Source organism: Netta rufina (genome assembly GCF_964035555.1).
Source record: "Netta rufina genome assembly, chromosome: 9".
Taxonomy (NCBI): Eukaryota; Metazoa; Chordata; class Aves; order Anseriformes; family Anatidae; genus Netta; species Netta rufina.
Window position 1 is genome coordinate 3,247,367 of NC_140132.1, and position 24,090 is coordinate 3,271,456.

Sequence of the window (24,090 nt, forward strand, 5' to 3'; positions counted from 1 at the left end):
AAAATGTTTTGGTGATCTTGTGGGTCCCTTCCAACTTAGGCTATTCTGCGATTTTCATCTTTAGCAGTTTGGGTCAAGAAACGCAGTTGAGCCTTTTTGAAAAGGGGGAAAGGATAGTGTATGTTGAAGATCTTTACAGTAACTCCTAAGACTATGAAAAAAGGAAAAGCAAATGTCTGCCTTGCGTTGCTATCTCTTCAATCTTTTTTCAAGATCATTTTAGGATAATTATTATACCAGCTGTTAACTTGGTGGATGTTCTAAGACATGCTTTAGGCAGTCATCTGTATTTACTCAAATGTAAATACCTCAACTAAAAACACTTAGTGTTTTGGTATGTGGGAGAGTTATGAATTAGTAAATATTCTAGATCTAGGCAAGAGATAAAAACTTTGTAAGATAATAGTTTTAAAAAGACTAACAGTTCAGCAATACATTTTTTCAATTCTTAGGTGGACCTTCCTCTTGGACTTCCTTTTTATAAGTGGATGTTACGGCAGGAAACTTCCTTGACGTCACATGACTTGTTCAGTATTGATCCAGTAGTAGCCAAATCAATATATCACCTTGAAGATATTGTAAGACAAAAGAAAAGACTTGAACAGGACAAAACGCAGGTGGGAAAGTGAACCTAAGGAAGGAGGAGTACATCTTTATATGTGTTTGGATTTTGAAGTAGCTGTAATTGAGAATGTATGATAGTGCTTAATACTGGGGTAGCACTGATAATGTTTTTAATAGAAGGAGCAGTTTTAACGTTACTGATTCAGTGGCTAGTAATTATAATGGTCTTCTTTGTAGACTTCATGATAAATCCGTTCTAGGAAATCTGTTCTAACATTAGAAATTTATTACAGAATTTTTGCGTGTGATTAAACATGGGCAAGAAATGGCTAGAACTGAGATGCCTGTATAAGGGAGTGTCTCCTTTTGGTTCATCTTGAAAAGATTACCGACTTTAGTATCGGGGGAAAAGCTCTATCCTTATTTTTTTTTTCTTGAACATTCAAAAAGGCTTGGGTTTATTGGTTTGATCAGTCTTTCAGGCTTTCTTGAAAAGTGCCTTTTGTGTGTGTTTTTTCCCATTGAAAAAGCTATTATGTAGAAATGGTATAAATTGACTTCACGTGTGAACAAGTTTTTACAGATGCAGAGGAATCCCAATTTTTTTCACAAGGTTATCAACTCTTAGCTATAAATAACACTTACAGAGTGGTGATAAAAATACTTGTGGAATGCATATTCTTTTGTAGCATCCATTGTTAATCAATTCAGGTGGTAATAACCTAATTTCTATTCTTAATGTGTCTGCTTTGTTACTAGTTGAAGGTATTACAAGCTTGTGGGCCCTTGTTCCTCTTCATCTCACTGTATCACTTTCTCCTTGATCACTACTTTTAAATTCTCAGCAAGAGTTTGAGAAACCTGAAACCTGATGGATGAAAGCTGAAAAATGGCAGTATGCCTGCCAAGTATGAATGCTATTCACTGTTGTAAGGAAAAAACAGCTTAAGAACTCTTGTATTACACATCTCATTCTCTTGCAACAGTATTTTCTAAATAATTATGTGAGAAGTTAAAATTATCCCAGAGTTGCTAGAGAAAATCCTACTGTTAAGATCTTTCAGGCTTATCCTTTGAGATGGTTTATTTGGTTTGTTTTGGCTTACTGTTATGTTTGAAAAATACAGAGGAAAGCAAGGAGTACTGTAACATATTAACAATAATACTTCTCTGGAAATGTTTGTCAAAATTGTTTTAAAAGTAATAACTTTTTGGATAAGTTGATGTTAATGAATTCTTCTCGCTGTTTTTTGTTTGCAACTTTTCTAGACCAAAGAAAGTCTACAGTATGCATTGGAGGCTCTGACTATGAATGGCTGCTCAGTGGAAGATCTAGGGCTGGACTTCACACTCCCTGGGTTTCCTAATATAGAGCTGAAAAAAGGGGGAAAAGACACGCCAGTCACCATTCATAATTTAGAGGAATACCTCAGAGTATGTAACAAGCAAAGCTAGGACTATATTTTTTAATTGTTCCTCACCTTAATCCAAAGCAGTTCATTTCGTTATGTTTCAGTTCATGCTCATTAACTGGGAACAGTGAAGAATTTCCTACTCATTGCCTCTGTACTAGCTTATTACAATAAAGGGGAGGAAGAAAGCAATCCACACCCACCCCAAACACCAAACTCTGAATCAGTTCACCTTAATTGTAAATTCTGTAGTACAAAAAAGTTTGGCATATGTATAAGGAATACCTAGAAGCATGCTTTTTTGGATTAAAAATAATGTAGTAATTGGGTTAATTTGAGTTGTGGGCTTTCAGAATCTTTAACAAGTCTTCATGCTTCTGTATGATAGTGAACCTACTACCACACTTGAGTGGGCTTTGAGCCTTTACAGTAATAATGAAAATTCTTGGAGACAGACTTAAGAAAATACCAGCTTAGTTGCGAGTAGAAATCAAGGCAACAGTGTTAAAAAATAAAAATGGACAGAACGGAACAATACAGTGCCATAATAAGTTGACTGTATACCTTCATCTTAATCGATTCCTATGTTAGAAGGGACATAAAACCTAGAAAAACTAAAGATAGAGTTGAATGGTTTAGGTTTAAAAACAGTACTGAATTCTTCCCTCCTGTCCCCCCCTCTCTTTACTATACTATAACATGAAGGCATGAGCAGAATGGGGATAGGAATAATGGACTGCATCATGAAAATGCATTATTCCAATTGGTAAATAAGACACTTTCTGCCTGGCTAGTCTGCTGCCAGTTTTACTCAAAGGGCTGAGATTTTTTTCAAGTACAATTTCAAAGAATAATAAAATTGTATACGTAATGTTATGGTAGAAGTGTTTTGATAATGGCCATATAAGCTGTTGGATATAAATTAAAAACTTTGAAGTTATTCCATAGTTTTCACAGCTGAATAATGAATAATCCCAGTTAATTTTCCACATTCAAGCTGTTACACACAGCCAGTTCTCATCACCTTTTGTTCAAAGTGTGGTCTGGTATTCAGGAAGAGCTTAAAGGATTAAACATATTTGGATATAAAACTGTTTGCAGACTTTGTCAGAAACAACATTTGTGTTCCTGATTTACTGAGGAAAGCTTAAGAAAGATTACTTTCAAGTCTGACTTGCATACACTTTGCAGTCAGTTTTTCCCTCTAGGCAGCCTGTATCAGGTGTCTAATATGGTGAGTCTTACAGGCATCTCAGATGTCCTGTAGTTGTCCTATTGCAGGCATCTGACATTTTAAATGAAAAGTAGATCATTACATAAACTTTGCTTTTTGTAAACAGCTAGCTTTTGGGACTGTTTTCTTTAAAGGACATCTGTATAGCTTTTCTATTCTTGTCTTTATATTCAGGCCTTAAAGGAGAGCTTAAACTAGATGGTGTTAATTAGTAGTACAGACTTGATGGTAAATAAAAAGTAATCAGAGAAAACATTGGTATCTATATCAAAATTAAGATGAATTGCTATATAGAAACAGTATATTTATCAAGTATTCTGCATAGTTTCCTGTGCGTCAATTGCACTGCTATTGGACACTGTCATTTTGATTTGGAATACAATTGAGAGTAGTTCATAAAGCTGGAATAACCTTCCCCGTTATGCATCTCTCTCCCTCTCCTGCAGTTGTCATTCTACCTTCCCACAGGACTTAACTTTTAAATATTGTGACAGAGTTAATTATGTGCTTCAGTCCAGCAGTATCAATAAGATTTTTCTGATCATATTCAGGTGCATCATTAGAGGCCTTCCAAAGCTTTTTACAGGTCAGAGCTTTTAAGACACTTACAAATAAGCTGTGTGTTGACATCCTCCTTTACAACCAGTCTTCATTTCCTGCTACAGCTGAGGATATCCAAGGCTAGTGTGATAGTCAGTAGCACTAACTGACAAGAGTGACCTTTGCATGCAATCGGTCATGTATAAAATATTTTTGAACCTAGTGGTTGTTAGTACTTACTGCAGGTTGTGGAAAAGAAATCTAGTATCGTTTGTGTCATGTCTTCCCTGCTCCCCTCTTCTCCTGCCCAGGTGACCAGGATTGTTGTTCAAGTATGTGCTGTTTTCTTTGGAAGGTCTGTTTAATCCTGAGGGAGCAACTGCAAATACCAAAACAAGCAAGAACTAACCCCCAAACCTACCCTATTTGTCTTACTGTCTTTTGCCTTATGATTCTTAAAATGACTTAAAATCAAGGTATCCCCCCCCCCCCCCCCCCGGCTCCCCTCATTTCCATATGGATTAAAACACTTAATATAGTAAAAAAAAAAAAAAAAAAAAAAGTTATTTCCTCTACCTATATATTAGAAAAGGAATTTACATGTTTCTCTAGAGGAGAAACTAATGCAATATTGCAATATTGAAACAAATCCTTTAAGCATCATGGTCAGTGTTAAAGAGAGAAGCGTATGAAGATTCTTAGTCTTGTAAAAGTATCTGAAACTCTTTTTGGAGTAGGTTTAGATTTGTTTTTGCAATATTCTATTGAATAGAATCATTTTAACCAGCTCTTTTGATTTCTGTGTGTTAGCTTTGTTTTATCAGAAATAAAATCAGTGAAGTTGTTGAAATTAGTCTGAGTTGTATGCTTAGGGTATTCTATGAGGCTTGTTTGAACTCAAATGACTTTTGCTAATCTGCAATGACAGACCACTTGAGATTTGTTGCAACTGTGTTGCACTGCACTAGAACACATGCAGCAGTCCAAGCTTATAAATGAAGGCAGAACGAGGCAATGCTGTAGAACAGCTCCATGAATTAATGCTCTAACTTTACTGAAACTGTAGTGAGCATATGGCTAGGCTTATATGGAGGAGTTTTTTTTTTTTCTGTAGTTTTAGTCTTTGTGCAATTTTGATCATTCTACTGTTCCTTTATTTAAATAAACTTTTTCCTTCCACCTTTGCAGTTGGTGATATTCTGGGCACTAAATGAAGGCGTTGCCAGACAGTTTGACTCTTTCAGAGATGGGTTTGAATCGGTCTTCCCCCTCAGTCATCTTCAGTACTTCTATCCTGAGGAGGTTAGTATGAGTTCTTAAATGATGCTTTTATAACCTTATGACTAAATACATAGGAACAGTCTGAACTGAGGTATGCACTGAATGCTGTGCGGTCCTAACACATGCTGTCTGACAGCATTACGCATCTGCTGCACAGTAGTGAAATTCGGTGTCTTTTAAATCACAAATTGAAATGTTTGAGATTTGTGTTCAATAGTCATTTGCTCTTTTTATTATGAACAGTTTTCTTTAAAGATAAGTGGATCCAGCTATGCTCAGAGAAGGGCTTCTGTTTATGTATACAGGCTCTATACTGTCATGGAAACTACCTAGTTCCTTGTAGTATCTCTTAATAGCTATAGGTAAAGATGTGGATGATACCTTAATGTTCTATTAAAAAACATAATCTGCTTTTTTATTACAGTTTCAGGCAGTAACAGAAAGTAAAGAACAGGATAGTTGATCTTGATGCCTTGTTTTCACACCTACCACATTAACTGTTAAAGTGGACTGAACTGAGACACAACTATGGTTGTCCAGACTAGAAAAGAGAACATTTTAATACTCTGCCTTTGGGAAGTTTATTTGAAGACTGTATTTTCAAGGATTGGCCTTCATAAACCTTCATAAACTTACACCTTTGACTTCATGAAGAAATGTTACATGCTTTGAAAGTGTTAGTGAAGTCTTCATGGAAATCTTCACATACACCACATAAACCTTTTGTTCTTGATGCTTTGCAGTGTAAGAGTTTCTTAGAGCTTAGATCTGTGACTGCTAGTATTGATTCTTTTTCATGACTTTCTCTTGATACTACTTGCAGAGAATACCACTATTTTTTTTTCTCTGTAACAAATGTAAGGCTATTAAAAAAGCGAATTCATGTAGTTCAAGTGGCATACTTACCCTTTTCCTTTCCACAGGATGTGGATGGGATTCTGTTCTGTCGCTGTTTGCCATGGTTTAATGCATGTTTCTCTTTGGAAATGTCAAAATGCTGACACCAGTCTATTGCTAATCTACAAATATAGTTGATCTAAATAGAGCAATGGGAGTTGTACCAAATAAGATACCTTGTCCTTAATAGGATATATGTGTGGGATGTAGGGTTCTGTTGCTGATAGTCTATCAAGCCATTTGATCCTCTTCATAAGTCCTCTAAGCGATTATAAAGAACTTGTAGAATTCTACTTTTTTTCACAAAGAGAAACTATTTTCACTGAGATCTGGGCTTTACAACTCCTTGTCTATCCTGGAAGAACATCTCTAAAAGCTTTTAATGCTTTGGCTGTAGCATGTCAACTCTGCTTACCCATGTGCATAAAAAGAACAAGCAAGAAAAGCTGAAATAAAAATCAAAAACTACCGTCTGACAGATATACCTCTAATAATTACATCTTTTTTTCTTTCAGAGAAGAGAACAGATTTCTAAAAAAGCAAGTGTAAATAATCTAGTCTTTCAATTTCCCTAGTTATCTTCAAAATAGTAAAGTTTTAACATCTCTATAACTGTAAAAATTGTATTAAAATATTTAAGGCATTTTTAGTCCCCCAGTGTAAGTTGCTTATTACAGCTGCATCACCTTCCTAAGAGATACATGCCACATCTCATGTAGGAGTGGATTGAGTGCGAAGGCGGATTGAGCAAATGAGGCTGTCATTTGGCTAAAGCTATTGCATTCAACAAACAGGGAGGCTGTTTGGTGTGACTAAGGTCGTTTTGAAGCAAGGTATTCCAAAAAGCAGATTAGGATACTATTGCTACTATAGTAATAATCAAAACACAATACTCACTCTGCATTGAGTTCTGAAAGGGAAAAATTCCTTTTTTTTTTTTTTTTTTTTTATTTTATAGTTGGAGCAGCTCTTGTGTGGCAGCAAAACTGACACCTGGGATGCAAAGACATTAATGGAGTGTTGCAGGCCAGATCACGGTTATACACATGACAGGTAATATGGTGCTGGTCTCTTTTTTATTAAAAAAAAAAAAAAAAAGTACTGGCAATAGAACATGCGCATCCAAATAACCTTTATATGTGTTCAAGCTGTGGAAATTATGTATTTGGAGATTCATTGCACTGAAGATGACTGCAATTATTTTAAATACAAATTTTAAATTCTCTCTTTTTCCCCTCTTAGTCGAGCAGTGAAGTATCTCTTTGAAATTCTCAGTAGCTTTGATAGTGAGCAGCAAAGACTATTTCTTCAGTTTGTGACGGGTAGCCCCAGACTGCCTGTAGGAGGTAGGTTTTGGTTTTTGCATATTACTGCATGTGATATCAAGACTTACTGATCTATTTCAGAATAGGTGGATTGATCCCTTCAGTAAAGGGGGAAAATAAATCTTGTTTATTTTACTTCATATGTTTGCAATTTCTAGTTTTAGGAGTGTTTTGTGGTAGACTTAAGGTAGAGTTATACATGTACTATGAACTCCGTGTTAATCTTATGATATTCTCATGTGAGGGACTCTCTCCTAGTTTAATTCATGTTACCAGATAACCTATCTGAGGGCAAAGTTCAAAATATGTAGAACTTCTAAGCAAAACTGAAATTCTAAGATTTAGTACCATTATTCCTTGTTTTTTGAATGTCAAAGTTTTTTGGGGGGGGGCGGGAGGCTGAGGAATTAGCTGTGTTTGCTGGGCATCATTAGAAAATACATCTCTTGCCATACTCTTGTCTGGACACTACTAAAATTCTCTACTAGAGATAGGAAGATACCTAGATAAAGGAAGAATTGACATAAGGACAAGTTGCTTTAAGAAATGTTTGTTTTTTTTTTTTTTTTTTAAATCTCTTTTGGGGAGAGAGTGCAGGTAGGATTGAGGGTTAGGAGTATAAAAACCTTAGCTAGAGAACATGTGGTTGGTACAGCAGTCAAATTTGGAGAATCATAGAAAATGTGTATGAATAACAAAACATGCTTGGAACAGTATGTCTTTTCCCCCAAAATAAAGAACGCGACTAAAAATAGAGGGGTCTAGTTTATTTCTTTTATTAATATTGGAAAGCTACTCTACAGAAAAGATTGATTTGTTTCATGGCCTTGTAAAGCCATATACTAAACTTTGAAAAGCATGGATTGAGAGCTGGTTTTTGGAGATGTCTGCCTGCTGTCGCTGTTCTGAATCTCTTCTCTTCTCAATAGGCTTTCGAAGTTTGAATCCTCCACTGACAATTGTACGCAAAACATTTGAGTCTACAGAGAATCCAGATGACTTCCTGCCCTCAGTAATGACTTGTGTGAACTATCTCAAATTGCCGGACTATTCAACCATTGAGATAATGCGTGAAAAACTCTTAATAGCTGCAAGAGAAGGGCAGCAGTCATTCCATCTTTCCTGATCACAATGAAAAATGCAATGTCTGCCTGTTACAGCAAACGAGAAACTCATGATTCTTTTCTAAATATATCACCTGAGTCAAGGAAACGTGTTACGCCTTCTTGTTGTAGAAAAACGGCTTGCAGATTATAAGCAAAAGACACTTGGTTGATATTCATTAAAGGCCCCTTTGGACTTAAAGTGATCAGGCCCTAAAAAGTTGTTGTGACAAGGTTTCTTTAGCAAGTTCTTGTTTAAATTATCATTTATTTGATGAGTGAAGTTTTTAACTTGCTTTGCTGTGTGAAATTTAAAAAGGGATGTTTTTCCAGGCTGGAACAATAAATGTCGCTGTGCAGTTTAATACTGGGCTGTGTGTATCCATCTAGCTGAAGTCTGAAGTTTTTCCTCCAAAGACAACTTTTGTACATAAGTACAGAAATTAAAATACACCATGTATTTGACAAATCTAGTTTAGTAGACTAGTTCTGTGTACCCTCACCTGCCTCTAATTTTACCCATCCTCATGTATTGTCTGATGTGCAATTCACTTGGTTCTTTTTGTGTGCAACATTCAACAATTGTTATGTTTTGGTTAGCATGAGCATTTAACTGCTCCATGCCTCTTTCTCTGATTAAGATAATTTAAATTTTACTGAAATCAAATATATATTGTCAATATAATTCAGCCTTTGTAACTAGGTAGAACCTTTCTTATAGCATAGTTTTACTGTAGTGGTAAGATATACTGGTGACAGTCTTTACCAGTCTGCGCTCTAGAGCTGTTTACACAGTGATTCAGGCAGCAGAAGCCTCTTACTAGAGGCTAGGAAGAATTTCATGTAGTTGAAGTCCAACAGCTTGGGCTGGCCAGTGTGTATTGTGGTAAGGCCAGAGCATTTCGAATTGATGTAAAGTTTTTTAAAAGACAAATTAGCTGTTTCATTCCCTGTTTGAGTAAACGATTTTCTTGTTCTTGATCTAAGTTCCTGGTTACTTTTGTAGTTTTTTTTTGTCCCCTCAGCGCTAGCTTGGAACAGACAGTTCAGCCTTTGTCTTTTGACACAGATAAAGCACCTGTAAGCAATGCTCTGTCCAACTGTTTTATGTGCTGATTTCTCAAATCTGCAATAATTTACTTCATCAGGTTAATGTTTTTACCTGAATATAAATAAAAAAAGTTTGCTTCACCTTTTTGTTCATAGTTTTGTACTGTATGCATAAAGTTCAATTGTGTAAATTGCTGTAATGCAAGTAAATCATCCTAAACCTACTTGGCTAACAGCCTGCAACTTGTGGATGATTTACTATTAAAACAAGACCTTTTAAGACCTCCAACTTAGAGGGATTTTTTTCTGTTCTGTGGGTTCAAAAAATGGGCGATTACAAATATTCCTGAGATGTACATGCTATTTAGTTCATCTCTATGAAAATACAATAGTTAATTACTTTTATTCAACTTTGAGAAATCAAAATTCATTTCAGTGCTTAGTAATTGTTAAATTCTGGCTAATCAGGCTAGTCTTTCCCCTCAACTAACAATAACAAACTTTCTTTTATCTAGCTGAAGAACTTGTACTTTCAGATTATGTATTTCAACACATGTACGGACATTCTTACAGTGAACATTCACAGAATTACATGTGGTTGCTCATACCAGTGCAACTGAAATGTAACGCAAATCTGTCATGAGCATGAGTAGAATGTGAAATCCTTGCACAAAGAACCTGATAACTGAACAGTTTCTACTACGGTATTAAAACTGAAAGAAGGCGCTTCACACTGTACATATAATGGTAGTGCACAGTGCGGCATAGTTTTCATAAAACTTCAAGGCAGTGTTTATGGACTGGTGTTTAAATTGTTCTGATAACTTGATCAAACTGAGCACAAAGAAGTGTTTATAGTGTGTGGATAGCAATTTGTTCATTTTTTTTAAGGTTCTATATTTTAAAAAACTGACTTGTGTAAAAAAAAAAAAAAAAAAGCTAATATTTTGTATTAAAATATCATGTGTATTGATATTTTTTTACCCCTGTTGTCTCCCTCCAGAATCTGGCTTTCATCGACCTTGAGGTGTTTTCAGATTTGATTTACAGCCATTTGTGTAACTGTTTCAGTGGGAAAGTAAGTTGTTGGTTGCCTGTTTCAAAAGGAAGGGAAAAAGAAGTACCTCCTGTGACAATTGATCTTTGTTGTTGTTCTAGCTGTCATTATCAGCACAGAGCAGGATAAGGATGCAGTTGGCCAGAAAAAACAACTTAAACTCTTTTCATAGAATCATAGAATATCCCAAGTTGGAAGGGACCCATAGGATCATGAAGTCCAACTCCTGGCACCGCACAGGTCTGCCCAAAAGTTTAGACCATGTAACTAAGAGCACAGTCCAGTCTCTTAAGTTCAGACAGGCTTGGTGCAGTGGCTACATCCCTGGGGAGACTGTTCCAGTGTGCAACCACCTTCTCGGTGACACTTTTGTGTGACACTTTCTCCCCCAACTGCCCTGTGTCCCCTAGTGCAGCTTATATTGTGTTGGCGGAGCAGTCTGTCTTAAAAGGTTAAAGGCAGTTGGCTATTAGAACAAATTGAAGTTACAGTTTGCAGGACTGCAGTACTTACTGTGAGGAGAAACGTAGTATCTAAGAGTAGCAGAGAACCAGCAGAGGGGTGGGGCAGAATGTTAGGTGTTCCTCCTTCAGGAGCTTTCAGAGAAAAACTTGCTAACAGCAATTGTAGCTGTGTTCAGATGTAGATGTTTCAGATTATGTAGAACTCCTAAGAATATGTAATACGTCTAGGACTGAACTGCTTTGTGTACCTTTGTCAGAAGAAAGTCTTATTTTTGAAAATAGAGGCCTTTTTAAACATGGTAACACTTAACAGATTTTGAGAACACGATCGCTACTCTATTGGTTGAGTTTCAAATCCTTCAGAATAATTTTTATTGCTGCTTTTAATTCATGAAAACAGTGCCACCTAAGCACTGATGCATGTTACTGAACTTGGGCAGTGATTTTTTTTGTTGTCCTTAAAGGGTTGCTTTATACAGAAATCCTTTGCATAGGGAATATTGAAGTAGTGCAAAGTCTGAAATGAAATTAGTAAGTTGCAGTGCTGCTTTAATTTAGGTTCTGTAGGAAGATGTACAAGAATCAGCTCCATGTATAAAATTGCTATGGCTAGTGTCGAACTTGATCAGATAGAAAAAAATAAATATGGTTGAGGGGAACAGAGATTCTCAGCAATTAAATCTTGCAAGCCATCTGTGTGTGGAATTTTTACCATCTCCTTTCCCTGCCAAGCTTTCACTGACTGAGAAGGTGGGCACCTCAGGCAGGGATTGAAATTCCAAGTGCCTGGGTTACTTGTGCCCTCTTTCCTGGCGGTAAGTGTGTAATCTGCAGAGTTTCTGAGCCCTGTCCTACATCTTTTCAGCAACCTGTCTTCAAGTGTAATATCAGTTCCTGTGATTCTGAACCCTATACCTGACTTCAGGACCAAGGATAATGCAGGATCCCACTCCCCTGCCCCCCACAAACAAAACCAAAAAAAAACTTTTCTATAGGTAACAGTGACAGAGCTAAGGAAAAGTGAAATTTACTGAGAGATTACAATAAAAATGTTGGAAAGGGGAAAAGGTTTTACTGATAATTCAGTCATGTTAGGGCTTGTTCTGTGTTTTTTTTTTTCCCACTTTCCTAGTTTCACTTTCCTAGTCTCTTTACAGTTGGAGCTACACAACTAATATGCTCTGTTTCCTAAGGCCTAAAAGAAGTTCTCTGTCATGGCAGAAGAAATGTGTTCTCTCCGTGTGCTCTTTCCTGTTTTTAATAAGTTTGCTCAGCTGAGTGTAGTTGGTTGCAGGAGTAGTCACCCCCCTGCAGCGCTCCACCAGCGCAAGGGTATAAACTGTGCCATCAAACACTTCTAAACAGAACATTAATGCATGTTTATATAACAGCTAGGAAACACACTTCATGGTTTTACTGTCTCTGAGCTGAAAGAATAGCTTTCAGTGGGCTAACAGAGAATATGCCTTTAAAGAAATACCATGTCTGCGTCCTTTACGGAAACGTGCATGCATTGAACAAACATGTGCCTTTTTGAGGGATTAGAGGAGGAACTGATGTTGGGTCTCCTTTGCTGTGTGCATGTTGGGAGTTGTCAAGTCTTGAAGCAGAAACAGAATGAAACAGTGCGTGTGCCTGTGTATGTGTCAAACAATGAAGATGTATCTAATGTTTTCAAGGCACCAGGCTAAAAAAGGCCCTGATGTGTCTTGCTGTAACTACAGTTTGGTTACAAGTTCTGCAACCTGAGCCAGAAAAAAAGACAAAAAAAAAAAAAAAAAAAGGAAGTAAGAGGGGAGATGAAAGTGAATGAAGTAAATGCCTTCTACCTCCTAAACAAAACGTGGAGGGGGAACCTCCTGTGAAATTTTCTTCATCTTACAGTTAAGGAAAATGTCCTATTCAACCTGTAAGCAGCAGGTTGGAAGAGGCAGACAAAAGTGTTATGATTCTTTTGGTTGCTTCCCCCTGCTTTGATTGGCTGTAGCTATTTTTGAGTCCCCATTAAAGACAGCAGGTAGGTAAGCCTGGGCATAAATGGGAGACAGCAATTATTCTGCCCCCGCTTTCTGAGAATGCGACAAAGGGAAGAGGTGGAAGGAGGAGGTTCCCCTTTGCACAGGTAAGCTTCAACACTGCCATCTCAGACTGAAAGCCAAGGCAGGTTGCTGCTGCCATGGTCCTTAAGTAACGAAGTTCTCTCATCTAAACAGCTATTTCCCAAAAATAAAACAGAGAAGGTAAGGTCATGAGATTTCCATAGCTATATAGCTGTCTATGCAGCCAGCACTCCTGGGTTGTACCTGTTTTTAACTGTCTTGGGTGCTGCGATGCTACAGGAAGGGAAAATAGTGAATTTTTCTGTTTCTTCCCTCGTATGCAAGAGTACTATAATAAGTATGAGAATTTGTGGCAAATATGTACATGTATCTGTAAACAATGCTATTTGTGGCATTCAATTCAGGAGCTAGGTATTATGGAATCATACTTCATTGCTTTGCAGAAGCCTGTCCTCCCATTCTGTGACTCCCCTTTCTTCCAGTTTTATCTCACAAGACTCACAAGACTCCTGTGGCGACTTCACATGGTAGATGAGCTTAAATATTGAAAGGATTTGATGTAGTAGTTTCTGATAAAAATCAGGGTAAATATCTTAGATCTTCACTAAAGGGAAGTTTATTTCAGGGCAGATAGCAACCTTAGCGTGCTTTGAAGTCCGTTAAGAAATAAGTCCTAGGAGAAAAAAATAACTTATTTAAATTTTGTTTGGTGTAGGAAGGCCCTGACCTAGAATTGATGAGAAACAATATTTAAAGAAAATGTGTTTTGTTTTACTCTTCCTTCAGTTGTAGTTGCCATCCATGTGTTCTAGGCTAAATAAGCTAGGCTTGGTCTGACTGCAGCTGCTTTGTTCTTTGGACTTCTTGTATGCAGAAGCCTCTCTGGCAGGCAGGGGTGATGCAAAACGTGGTGCAGAAATAGTCTGTGAGGTGGCACTTTATTTCCCAGCTTTCCCCAACCTGATTCTTTCCTAAAACCAGCACTTCCCAGGAGCAAGCTGTATTCTGGGAAGCTAAAACTACAGAAGTTCTTCAAAAGGCAGGAGGAGGGGGAAGAATACAGTGGGGAAAAGTAAAATTATCCCAACTTTAGTAGCGCTGAGTTCTACGACTGGTAACTTCCAATTTAAGACCAGAAGCATTGTGTTCTTCTAGTAGACAAGGAATTAGAGACAAAAGGATTAACTATGTGGAGAACAGCTCTGCTGAAAAAGGTTGAATTCAGGTCAGCATTGTGCCCTGGCAGCAAATAAAGGCAGTAACATCCCGTGCTGCGCTAACAGGACCGTGGCTGGTAGACTGAGGGAAGGGGTTATCCCCATTTCACATCCCCAGAGAGATTGTGCAGTCCACATCCCTGGGTTTTTCAAGACCCAACTAGATAAATCAGTTTTAGTAAAACACGTTGCAGTTCCAAAATTAGCTGACTATATTTAGAATACAAAATCAAAACTACATGCATACATTTACTAATAACTGAGAATCAGAAAGAAGTTGATATGCATCTTAAATAGTCTTGCTCTGTTTTGTACTACTCTATCAATTTAAATAAGTTCAACAGAAGAAATTTATATGCAGAGAGGTTTTCTAAATTTTCCAATAAAATGAGTGGAAGTGACAAGGGTCTCTGCAGCTGCAGATCATGAGTAATCTTTGTCTTCATAGGACTCTGTTTCGACTGAAAGAAAATTACAGGCCTTAATTGCTTCTACTTCTCTTACTTAGAATGGGTTTTTATTTCAAAAATTTATTGTGGCATGTTATTTAATATTTAGTGAAGTGATATTTACCTGTGTCCAGGAGTTATGTCTCATAGTTTCTCTCTGTCCTAGCAGATGTCATCTCCAACTTCTTCCAGGATAAGTAGTTAACATGATTTGACAGCAATTACGGAGATGTCATAATTCCATATACAGGATTTTCTGGAAAGAGCAGTTTTTACAAGTATTAGCCAAAAATATCATCTAGACATTGCCTGAAATTTGAAAGATTAGGTAAAATGAAGACTGTGAAATGTGAAAGACTTACATATATGTATTTGTAACTCCTATCCCAAACGTGGAATCTGAATAGGTGAATGATGACAGTAATGGTTTGTATGTCCATAGTGGTGCTCAAGATGTTTCTGACCATGTTACGTAATTTAACCTTCTGTGTTACAGTGCTACTGGCTAACTTTTTAGTAACCTGCGCCTGCAAAATTCATCTTCTATATAGTCCCCTATGCAGTTTACAGATTATTTTAGATTTTACGCTATGGGTGAAGGAACAGAATGAGATGCTGTTTGATATGGGATGCATGTTTCTCTCAGTGAATTGTACATTCAAGCTCAATAACATCTGATATTAGTTTTGACAGCTGTGGGATGCCTGATCTTGAGCTGATACAGATCTTGCATGTCCATAATAGCATAAACAGAAAAAGGTGTAGAAAATTAGCAAATAGCTGAGATCAACTAGGATTTCCCTGTGTATGGATCTTTTTTTTTTTTTTTGCGTGTCTCTTAGCTCCCCTTTCTCCACCACATTAAACATAGTTATAGTCTTTCAGTGCTCCAAAAAGAACCTGTAGAACTTTGTCGAAGTGCGTGACTTCCCCTTCAGAGCAAGGACTACGTATTTTCCATTTGCTGCTAGGCTGTAAGCAGCATGGATATGTATTGTGCTGCTGCTTTTCTAAACAACATGGTAGTCACAAAAGACTGCTACAGCACCTGTGCAAGTAGCTGAAACTGTTGTATGGATGAAAGATTATTTTTGCCATGCATTTTTTTAATGTAGTAAAGAAATACTTAATACCTTGCCTTTTGGACTACAGAGTGTAGAAAAAAAATCATGTGACAGTGGAAAATTTGGTCAATGTGCATACATAAAAAAAAGAAAAAAGAGAAAAGGAGGCTCAGGGGCGACCTTATTGCTCTCTACAGATACCTTAAAGGAGGCTGTAGCGAGGTGGGGGTTGGTCTATTCTCCCACGTGCCTGGTGACAGGACGAGGGGGAATGGGCTAAAGTTGCGCCAGGGGAGTTTTAGGTTAGATGTTAGGAAGAACTTCTTTACTGAAAGGGTTGTGAGGCACTGGAACAGGCTGCCCAGGGAAGTGGTGGAGTCACCATCCCTGGAAGTCTTCAAAAGACGTTTAGATGTAGAGCTTAGGGATATGGTTTAGTGGGGACTGTTAGTGTTAGGTCAGAGGTTGGACTCGATGACCTTGAGGTCTCTTCCAACCTAGAAATTCTGTGATTCTGTGATAAAAGTGCACTTTGGTTTTCAAGTTTACAATTTATGTATCTTTTTTGAAAAATCTTTAGTAAGCATGTTAATGTCAGTAACTCAAACAAAGTTCCTTTGTTTTTAAATTGGTATGATAGTTTTTTTAATTTTAATTTTTATTTTTTTGTATAATTGGTAATGATGGAGGAAAGGAACTGTTTATTTTAAGGTAGGTAATCAATACCTTGACACGGTCATTTTCAAAAACCACCAGCCTTCCTCCCCAGAGTAAAACTTCATTTACAGAGGTATTACCTAATGGAAAAAATGCCTGCCTGGCTGATGAAGGCCATTTGTGACACTACAGCATACGCACACCAAAAATGTATGCATTTTGCTGAAATAACTAGACGCATCTTTGAGATAGCATGTTAAGTTTTTATTGCCTGGATTTCTCATTACTTGAACAAAACCCTATGCACTAGGGAATTCGGTATGTGGCCATGTACTCCAGAGAATCCTGTAAGTATACTTTCTTTCCTTCTAGTTAATAGGCATACATCCATTTTAAATTAAAAAAGTTAAAGCTGAATATAGAATAAAAATGAAAGAATCTGTATTCCCTATTTTGAATCATTGACTTTTTAAACCATGTAAGAACTTTATAGACACTTACTGAGCTACACAGGAAGACAAAGAAAATAAAAATTTGCTCATTGATGTTCTTAGTACTGCAGATTTCTATAATTTTCTAGTCATTTTCAGAAACATAAAATGTTAATATACAATTTACTCAGAACTATAGGGAGTATAGGGAGTAATTCCACCTACTAATGTTACATAGGATCAGCTAGCTGAAAAAAGTTGGGCTGGCATATTCATGTCTCTCCCTAAGATTTTTGGGTTGAGTCATGATATGTCCTAAATCACTTTCTATCCAATTATCCCAAAGACTGAATTATTCTAGTAGCATTAAGACACAGAATAAGGATGTCTGTATTTTGTGTGTCCAAGTCCCAAAAAATGTTCAGGGCCAAAGTGATGCAGTCACGTTTAAACCATACTGCAAACCATACTGCAGTTGACCTAAACACCTGCCTAACAACGCCTGTCCTGCTATGATAAGTAAAAACAGTTAAGAAACCTTATTTCTATTTGTATGAGTAATAAATTTAACATCACATTTTACAGTTGTTATTTATGTGTAAGTGACACTTATGCACTCTGGCATTTATTTCTGAAGCTTTTTATGGTATAAGAAAAATTCCATGTAACTTCTTGGTTTATTCCATATGCAGCTTTTCCAGACTCACTGTAAGCTAAACACAATACCTGCTTCCTCAGAACACGAGGATTGTTAACAGGAGGAAACTGTATGAAGAACATGTATTTGCAATGATTGTACATGGAGAAATGGTGAGCAGTCAGCATGTATTGCCATGAATTCTCCCTGTGAGCTATAACACACTGAAAAATACAGTGACTAAGAGGTGTTCATCTAAAAGCATGTTAACAATTGCTTGATCTTAGTGTAAAATAACCTACAGAAGTAAAAACCTACAAAAAAGACTCTGATAGCATATAGCTCCTTAGTCTGTCAGGAAAAAAAAGCAAAATGAGATCCAATGGATGACTGAAGAAACTAGATTGATGCAAATTAAAACTAAGATTTAGATTATTGAGGAAAATACACCTGAAGTCTTTTATTGCTTGCAGTCTCCAAGTAAGGACAGGATACTGTTATTCAAGCACACTTCTAGTCTAGTCTTGGCATATAAATGAGGGAGGGTTTTTTTATGTGGGAGGTCAAATGAAAATTGTCCCAGAAGTGTCTTAGAACATTACCATTTTGTTTTCAAAAGGTCTTAAGAAACACAGTACAATATGTAACAGGCTGTCATTAACTCTGACCATTGACTATGTGAAGTGCCCAGTGCACACCCACTCCCTCTGCAAAATGTACTAGTACCTTGAATCCATTAAGTCTCTGTTTCCTTAACTTTATTTGACATTAACAACGTATATATTAATTACACAGTGCCTCCTCTTTCAGTGTAAGTGTCAGTCAGACTGGCTGCATTTTTTTCCCATAAATAGTGCACAAATGAAATCTATTCTTATTTTTTACAGAATTTAGGGCCTGGTTGTTTTATTTAGCAAAAGTTTTCATTGCTTAACTGAGCAGTTTAGAGCAATAGGATGAATTTTCTATTTACCACTGGTTTCCTGTAGGATGCTAGGCAAGAATCCAACTTGTTGGTTAGGTGCCTAAATCGTTTAGAATCTGGCCTGGAGCTTCACCTGTAAAATTGGAATAGTAGTACTTGCACATCTCAGGGGAGGGTGGTGAGGATGTGGTGAGTTGTGATCAGCACTGAATAAGTTAGTTGGGAGCCTGATGATTCAAGGTATGAAGGCATCGAGGTATTTTGTGGATCCCCATTGACTAAAATAGAGGTATACATCTCTCAATTGAAAGAAATGCCTAGGGAGAGAAGGAAATTGAAAAGAAAGTTTGAACTAAGGCATAATCTAGTACTTTAAAATGAGGTGTAAGAGAACATGGATAGAAAAGGCAGTATCTATCTATGAATTCTAAATCTAGTGAGGGTAGTGTTATTGAGGAATAAATAAAAAAAAAAGAAAAACAGCTAGAAATAATAACAAAGGAAAACAAAACAACACACCACCAATTAAGTTCTGTATTTGCTCTCAGATTTTGTGTTGAAATGTTAATAGCTGCTCTCTTTAAGATGTTTTACCTTCCAGCTGCTGCCTTTAAAATCACAGGTGCTGTCCCTTTCCAACCACAAACCTTGAAACCTGTAGCATCACCTTTTTGTTTATTGCTCAGGAAGAATATCAAAGAGAAAAGTTAAGGCTTAATATTTTTCACTAGAACACCTTGTGATTTGCTTTTGTTTCAGTAAAAGGTCTTTCAGAATTTTATTTGTCCTTCTCTTCTCCTCTGTACAGCTTCTGATGTGGAAGTTTTTCCACTCAACAAGAATACAGACATCATGTCCTCTAACACATGCACCTTGAAATTCATATAAATAAAAAAGTCATTTATTTATTGACTATAAAAATAGCTCTTCAGATCTAGTAGTTCAAATTCTCATGGTCAAATACTTATTCTGATAACTGTCATTAATTTGAGTTGTTGAAACATCTATGCAAATTCTAAAAGATCTAAGATCATTCTGACATTAAGATTGTGCTTTCCATTTGCTCTGTTTCTGACTGGGAAAAAAAAATAGTCTATGAATGATGCCTTAAATTATTTATCTCTATTGAAATTGTGGTCACATTGTCATCTTTTCAGAGCTAAAGACACGGCTGAAAGAACAGAGGAAAGACTTGTAAATGCCAAAACCCATACATTCTCTCAATTATTTTATACCTATATAATAGGACTTAAATGTCTTAAGCTACAGTTCTGTGAATAGCACAAAACAAATGTTGAAACTAATTTGAGAGATTTTTCAAACAAGCTCCTTGGAAGTTGATTCAAACACGGTATAAATATACATGATTTTACCCACCTGTAGCTTTATTTACTTAGACATGGGTCCAGATCAATCGTGTCTTCTAAGTTTACTGTACTTCATGAAATAAGAAATTAATACTTGCTGTAATACCACACAACATGACACTAAAAAATCATTAAAAGAGCATAAAGCACAGTTTTGCTGTGAAAGTCTCTAGTTTCAAATTACATATACAGCTTACTAGAGAAAGGTAGGGTAGCCAGTGAGACATTCATTTTTTCTGGTGACTTCCAGAGAAAGACTTTAAATTGCTGACAGTCATTTTGTTTGTAAAACAACTATGCTGTTTACAGGTGTGGATTAATTTCAGTCCATTGCTCTAAATCCATAAACCAATATTCAGGATGATGAAAGTTCTTGTGAGTCAAAGAGATGAATATATGGGGAATGCTGCTGACTGTCACACTGATAAAAACAGGTGTCAGGGATTTCCATTGCACAGTGTTTTTGTGCTCCCCAGTCTAAAAGCTTTAACTTCTGCCATATGGATGCCCTCTTAGAACGTGGCAACTTCCCAAGACCACAGCGAAGAATGTTTCTGTACCTGGGCTGGCAACTCTCTTGATAGTAGTTGCATTACTGTCTCTCTTTGTATTACAGATCCCCCTAAACTGCAAATGTTAAATAACAATAGATACTTTCACTATTGACAGTGGTAAACACATCATTATCACCAGTTTCCAAAATCAAAGTTAACAAACAAAAAAAACTTGCATGTTTCAAGCAGCTTAATAATACAGTGCAGAAAAATAAATGGAAATGTAAGGTCTGGGGAGGAAAGCAGATAAAACCATACACATTGTCATGGTGCAGGGTGTTTTCCAATCTCTGTCAAGATAAAAGAAAAATAGCAATTGTTCAGTTGTGTATAAAAATAAACCAATATTTCCCTCTCATCCACCTATAGCAGTAAAGTTTTTTTTTTTTTTATATAATTTTGTCTCTGTTCAGAGCCTTAAGCTAATCTCCTATTGTCACCAAAAATTCCCTTGGCAACGCAAACTCACGACCATCAGCCAAAATAAGTTACAATGTGAAGCACTTGGTTATGCAACTTGAAAGGTCACTGGATTCTGTGGGCTGCTTATATGCTTAAGCAGATACTTTAGTACTTTGATAGACTGAAGCACGGGTCATTCAAATAGTTATAATAATAGAATGTGCCTGAATAGAAGGCACGTACTTAGGAAGGAAAATTAAAAGCATGTAGAAAACATTTTGAATAGCATTATAAACCCTACGAAACACAACATTAAAAACCCACTAATAGTTTCAGTGACTGAGGCAATGATTTTCAAAAGGATTTTAGCTTTAGCAGCTATTGGATATGGGATTGGGAACATAATGAGCAATTTGGGGAATTTGTCTCCAGTTGCATTAATGGGACACTTTTGAAGTATCTCATATAAAATTTAAAACCTAGTCCTTTTGATAAATTGGAAGTGAAGCACCTGAGATATTTAAGGTAGGCACAAGCTGAGGGAGAGATGAGGAAAATATCAGTGCTGTGCTCTGACAACCAAATCATAAAGACAGGATTGCAGCTTGACCTAAAACATGAAACAGAAAAGAATTAGTCCAGGTACTATTCAGAGAAGTCTCAACACAGTGACTATCTCATCTAAATAAGTCCTATACTATTAAAATAAAATTTAATTAAGGTAGGTGGTTTTAAAAGACTTCATCAATATTAAAAAAAAAAAAAATCATTGTTGTTATGGGGGACATTCCCCTTGGGAAATCAGAGATTTTTGTTCCTCACTAAATATTTGATCATAACAGATAAAAAAAAAAAAAAAAAAAAAAAAAAAGCAAAATCTCTTTTAAGTCACTAGAGGCTGAGCACTTCTACATCAAAATAAGTAGTTAAGCTGCAATGTAGCTTAGCTTATTAGTGTGTCTTAAATATTAGACGTAATACAATTCACATTCTAGCAAGTGTAAATGAGGCAGACAGCTTGCAATCCTTACTGAATATTTCAATTAGTAATTTGTTTGTAGAAAGCTGACTAAAATTATTTCAACTATGCATATTGGAACATTAAAATGCATAAAAATACAGCATTTTCGACAATCACTAGCTAATCACTAGATAGGCATAATATGTTGTGTTGCACAGTTAAATATTTTCTTATGAAACGGCATGTATAATGCAAATGCTGCTTATATAATCTGTAAAACACAAAAGGAACATGTGATATAGTTATGTCCTGCTCAGGTGGATGTGTTGACTAGCTTAATTTTCAAGTTGTTCTCTTTTTTGCAAATACCACATTCCTATGTGAACAGAATTCAATATCTTATCTAGCTGTCAGTCTTGAAACCTCACTTCCCAACACTTATTTAATTATATTAAGTATAAGGCCACTTAAAAGCCTTAGACATAGGTCAGAATTCCATCAGAATTAGTAAAACCTTTGGGGGTACAAAGACCAATTAAATAATAGGGGTACTCCCTACCTAGCCTATTCAGGCATCCTGTTCATTACAAAGATCCACCAGGAGCTCAAGCAAAAAGAAAGATCAGGTTAGAGAGCAGAACATCTCAACTTGTCCTGATGATTTGCTCTAGAAGATGTTTAGAGAACAGCATGAAACTCTATAAACAACTATCTTTGAAAACCACTATGGAAGGGTGAAGTCCTAGGAGACTAGAACAGAGCAAACGTTTTTACTGAAAAGGTGGAAATGAAGAATTACAGCCTAGCTGCTTTAACATCAAATGCCCTAGAATTCCGGGCTATACGTACATTATTGCAGAGCATTTAGAAGATAACAAGGAGACAAGTAGAAACCTCTGTGGACTTATCGGGAATAAATCATGTCAAGCCAAATAATTTTCTTGTAGAACAAGGCAACAGATCTCATGAATGGAATAGAAAAAAGTGGTTACAACTTAATATGGGCATGGCCTTTGGGATTGTTTTCTATGACATTATTAAGAACAAACTTAGCAAATTAAGAACTTTTTGTTTTCTCATGGTGCACAATGGTTGTAAAAAATGCTTGGAAAAAAAAACAAGCACCCAAAAACCAAACAACAACAACAACAAAAAAAAAACCAAACCCACCATACTTAAAGAACAGTAAGTCATAGTTCAGTTTCAAAGTAGAAGAATTGCTTCCAAGTTCCTGTTTTTTTGCAGAGATATGGCATTTGACAATGATCAGTAAAGAAAGGATGATGAACTCATCTGATAAAAGTACAGCAGTTTTTGTGTGAAGAGCTCTGATATTGAGAGAAAAAGTAACCCGAAGGAGAAGATAGTTGTAATAAAAAGAAGCAACTTAATTTGAGTTATGGGCATATATATCTAAAATTTACATTACCATGGTACCATCAGGACCCACCGCTACCTGGCGCTGAGAGGAGCCGAATCAGAGCCGCTTGAACGAGCTGGTCCAAGGAGTTAGGGACGCAGTGGGAGCAGGGCCAGCAGAGGGAGCCAGTGTGGCACAGAAATGGGACTGAAGGGCAGGGGAAGTGAACCAGAGCAAGGCAGGTCAGGGAACAGAAAGCGGGGACGCCTCAGCCTGGAAGCGGGGCTGCAGCAGTGCCTCCAGGCTGCACAGCCCGGGGGACGCGGCTCAGTCAGCGTTGCCAGTTGTTTCTGGCCAGGACACAGGTTTCAGCCTTTATTGCACGAGAAGCTGAAGGGTTTCTAAAAATTGAGAGCTGCTGCTGCTGCCCCTTCTCCTGCAACCCGCTGGCAGAGATATGAAAGCCGATTAGTTACTAGAGGCTTAAATGCTCCTCTTTTGTGGGAGTGGCAGCACGGAAGGCCCGGGGCCGCTCACTGGTTCGTACATCGCTCGGCTCAGAGGCAGGGGCAGAGAGACAGAGACGGGTTTAAAAAAACGGACTTAGCTAAACGCAAACGTGCAATTTCTCAAGTTTTTTCCCCCCACTGCGAGCAGGCGCAGGGATCGTTTTAATGCCCTTTGCCTCCTTTGTTCTTGATACGCTTTCAGCCCCAGCTGCTCACTGAGCGGCACTCCCAGGCTCAGGGGCTGCTGTCCACGGCCTCAGCCGAAGCCAGTGGCCGGGGGGGAGCTGGAGGGCGCCCCCCGTCCCCCGTCCCCCCGTCCCCGTCCCTCAGCCCCTCAGGCCGCCTGGCGCGGGGGGCCGGCGGCTGCCCCCTGCCGGGCCGGCGGAGCGCGGCGGGCTCCTCCCCGCCCAGTCCCCGCCCGCGGGTTGCCCGGGGAACGAGGGCAGGGAGCTGCCGGGCGGCCGCTGCCTCCTCCCTCCCTGCTTCCACCCTTCCCTCCATCCATCCCTCCATCCCTCCATCCCCTCCTTCTCTCTCTCCCAGGCGGAGCGGCGCCCCGACCGCGCCGCC

At 37.6% G+C, this 24,090-nt stretch overlaps 1 protein-coding gene across 7 annotated transcripts in view; it reads left to right on the forward strand.

The window, feature by feature from the left end:
* Window positions 1–9,616, forward strand: part of TRIP12 (thyroid hormone receptor interactor 12) — a 76,420-nt gene extending 66,804 nt beyond the window's left edge. For all 7 annotated transcript variants that reach the window (XM_084292054.1, XM_084292053.1, XM_084292055.1 and 4 more), the window contains 6 exons: window positions 453–617; window positions 1,834–1,998; window positions 4,939–5,052; window positions 6,887–6,981; window positions 7,171–7,274; window positions 8,183–9,616. In XM_084292054.1, the coding sequence (XP_084148180.1) occupies window positions 453–617; window positions 1,834–1,998; window positions 4,939–5,052; window positions 6,887–6,981; window positions 7,171–7,274; window positions 8,183–8,379 (840 nt within the window). In that variant the 3' untranslated portion in view covers window positions 8,380–9,616. The remainder of the gene's footprint in view (window positions 1–452; window positions 618–1,833; window positions 1,999–4,938; window positions 5,053–6,886; window positions 6,982–7,170; window positions 7,275–8,182) is intronic.
* The last annotated feature ends 14,474 nt before the right edge of the window (window positions 9,617–24,090 follow it).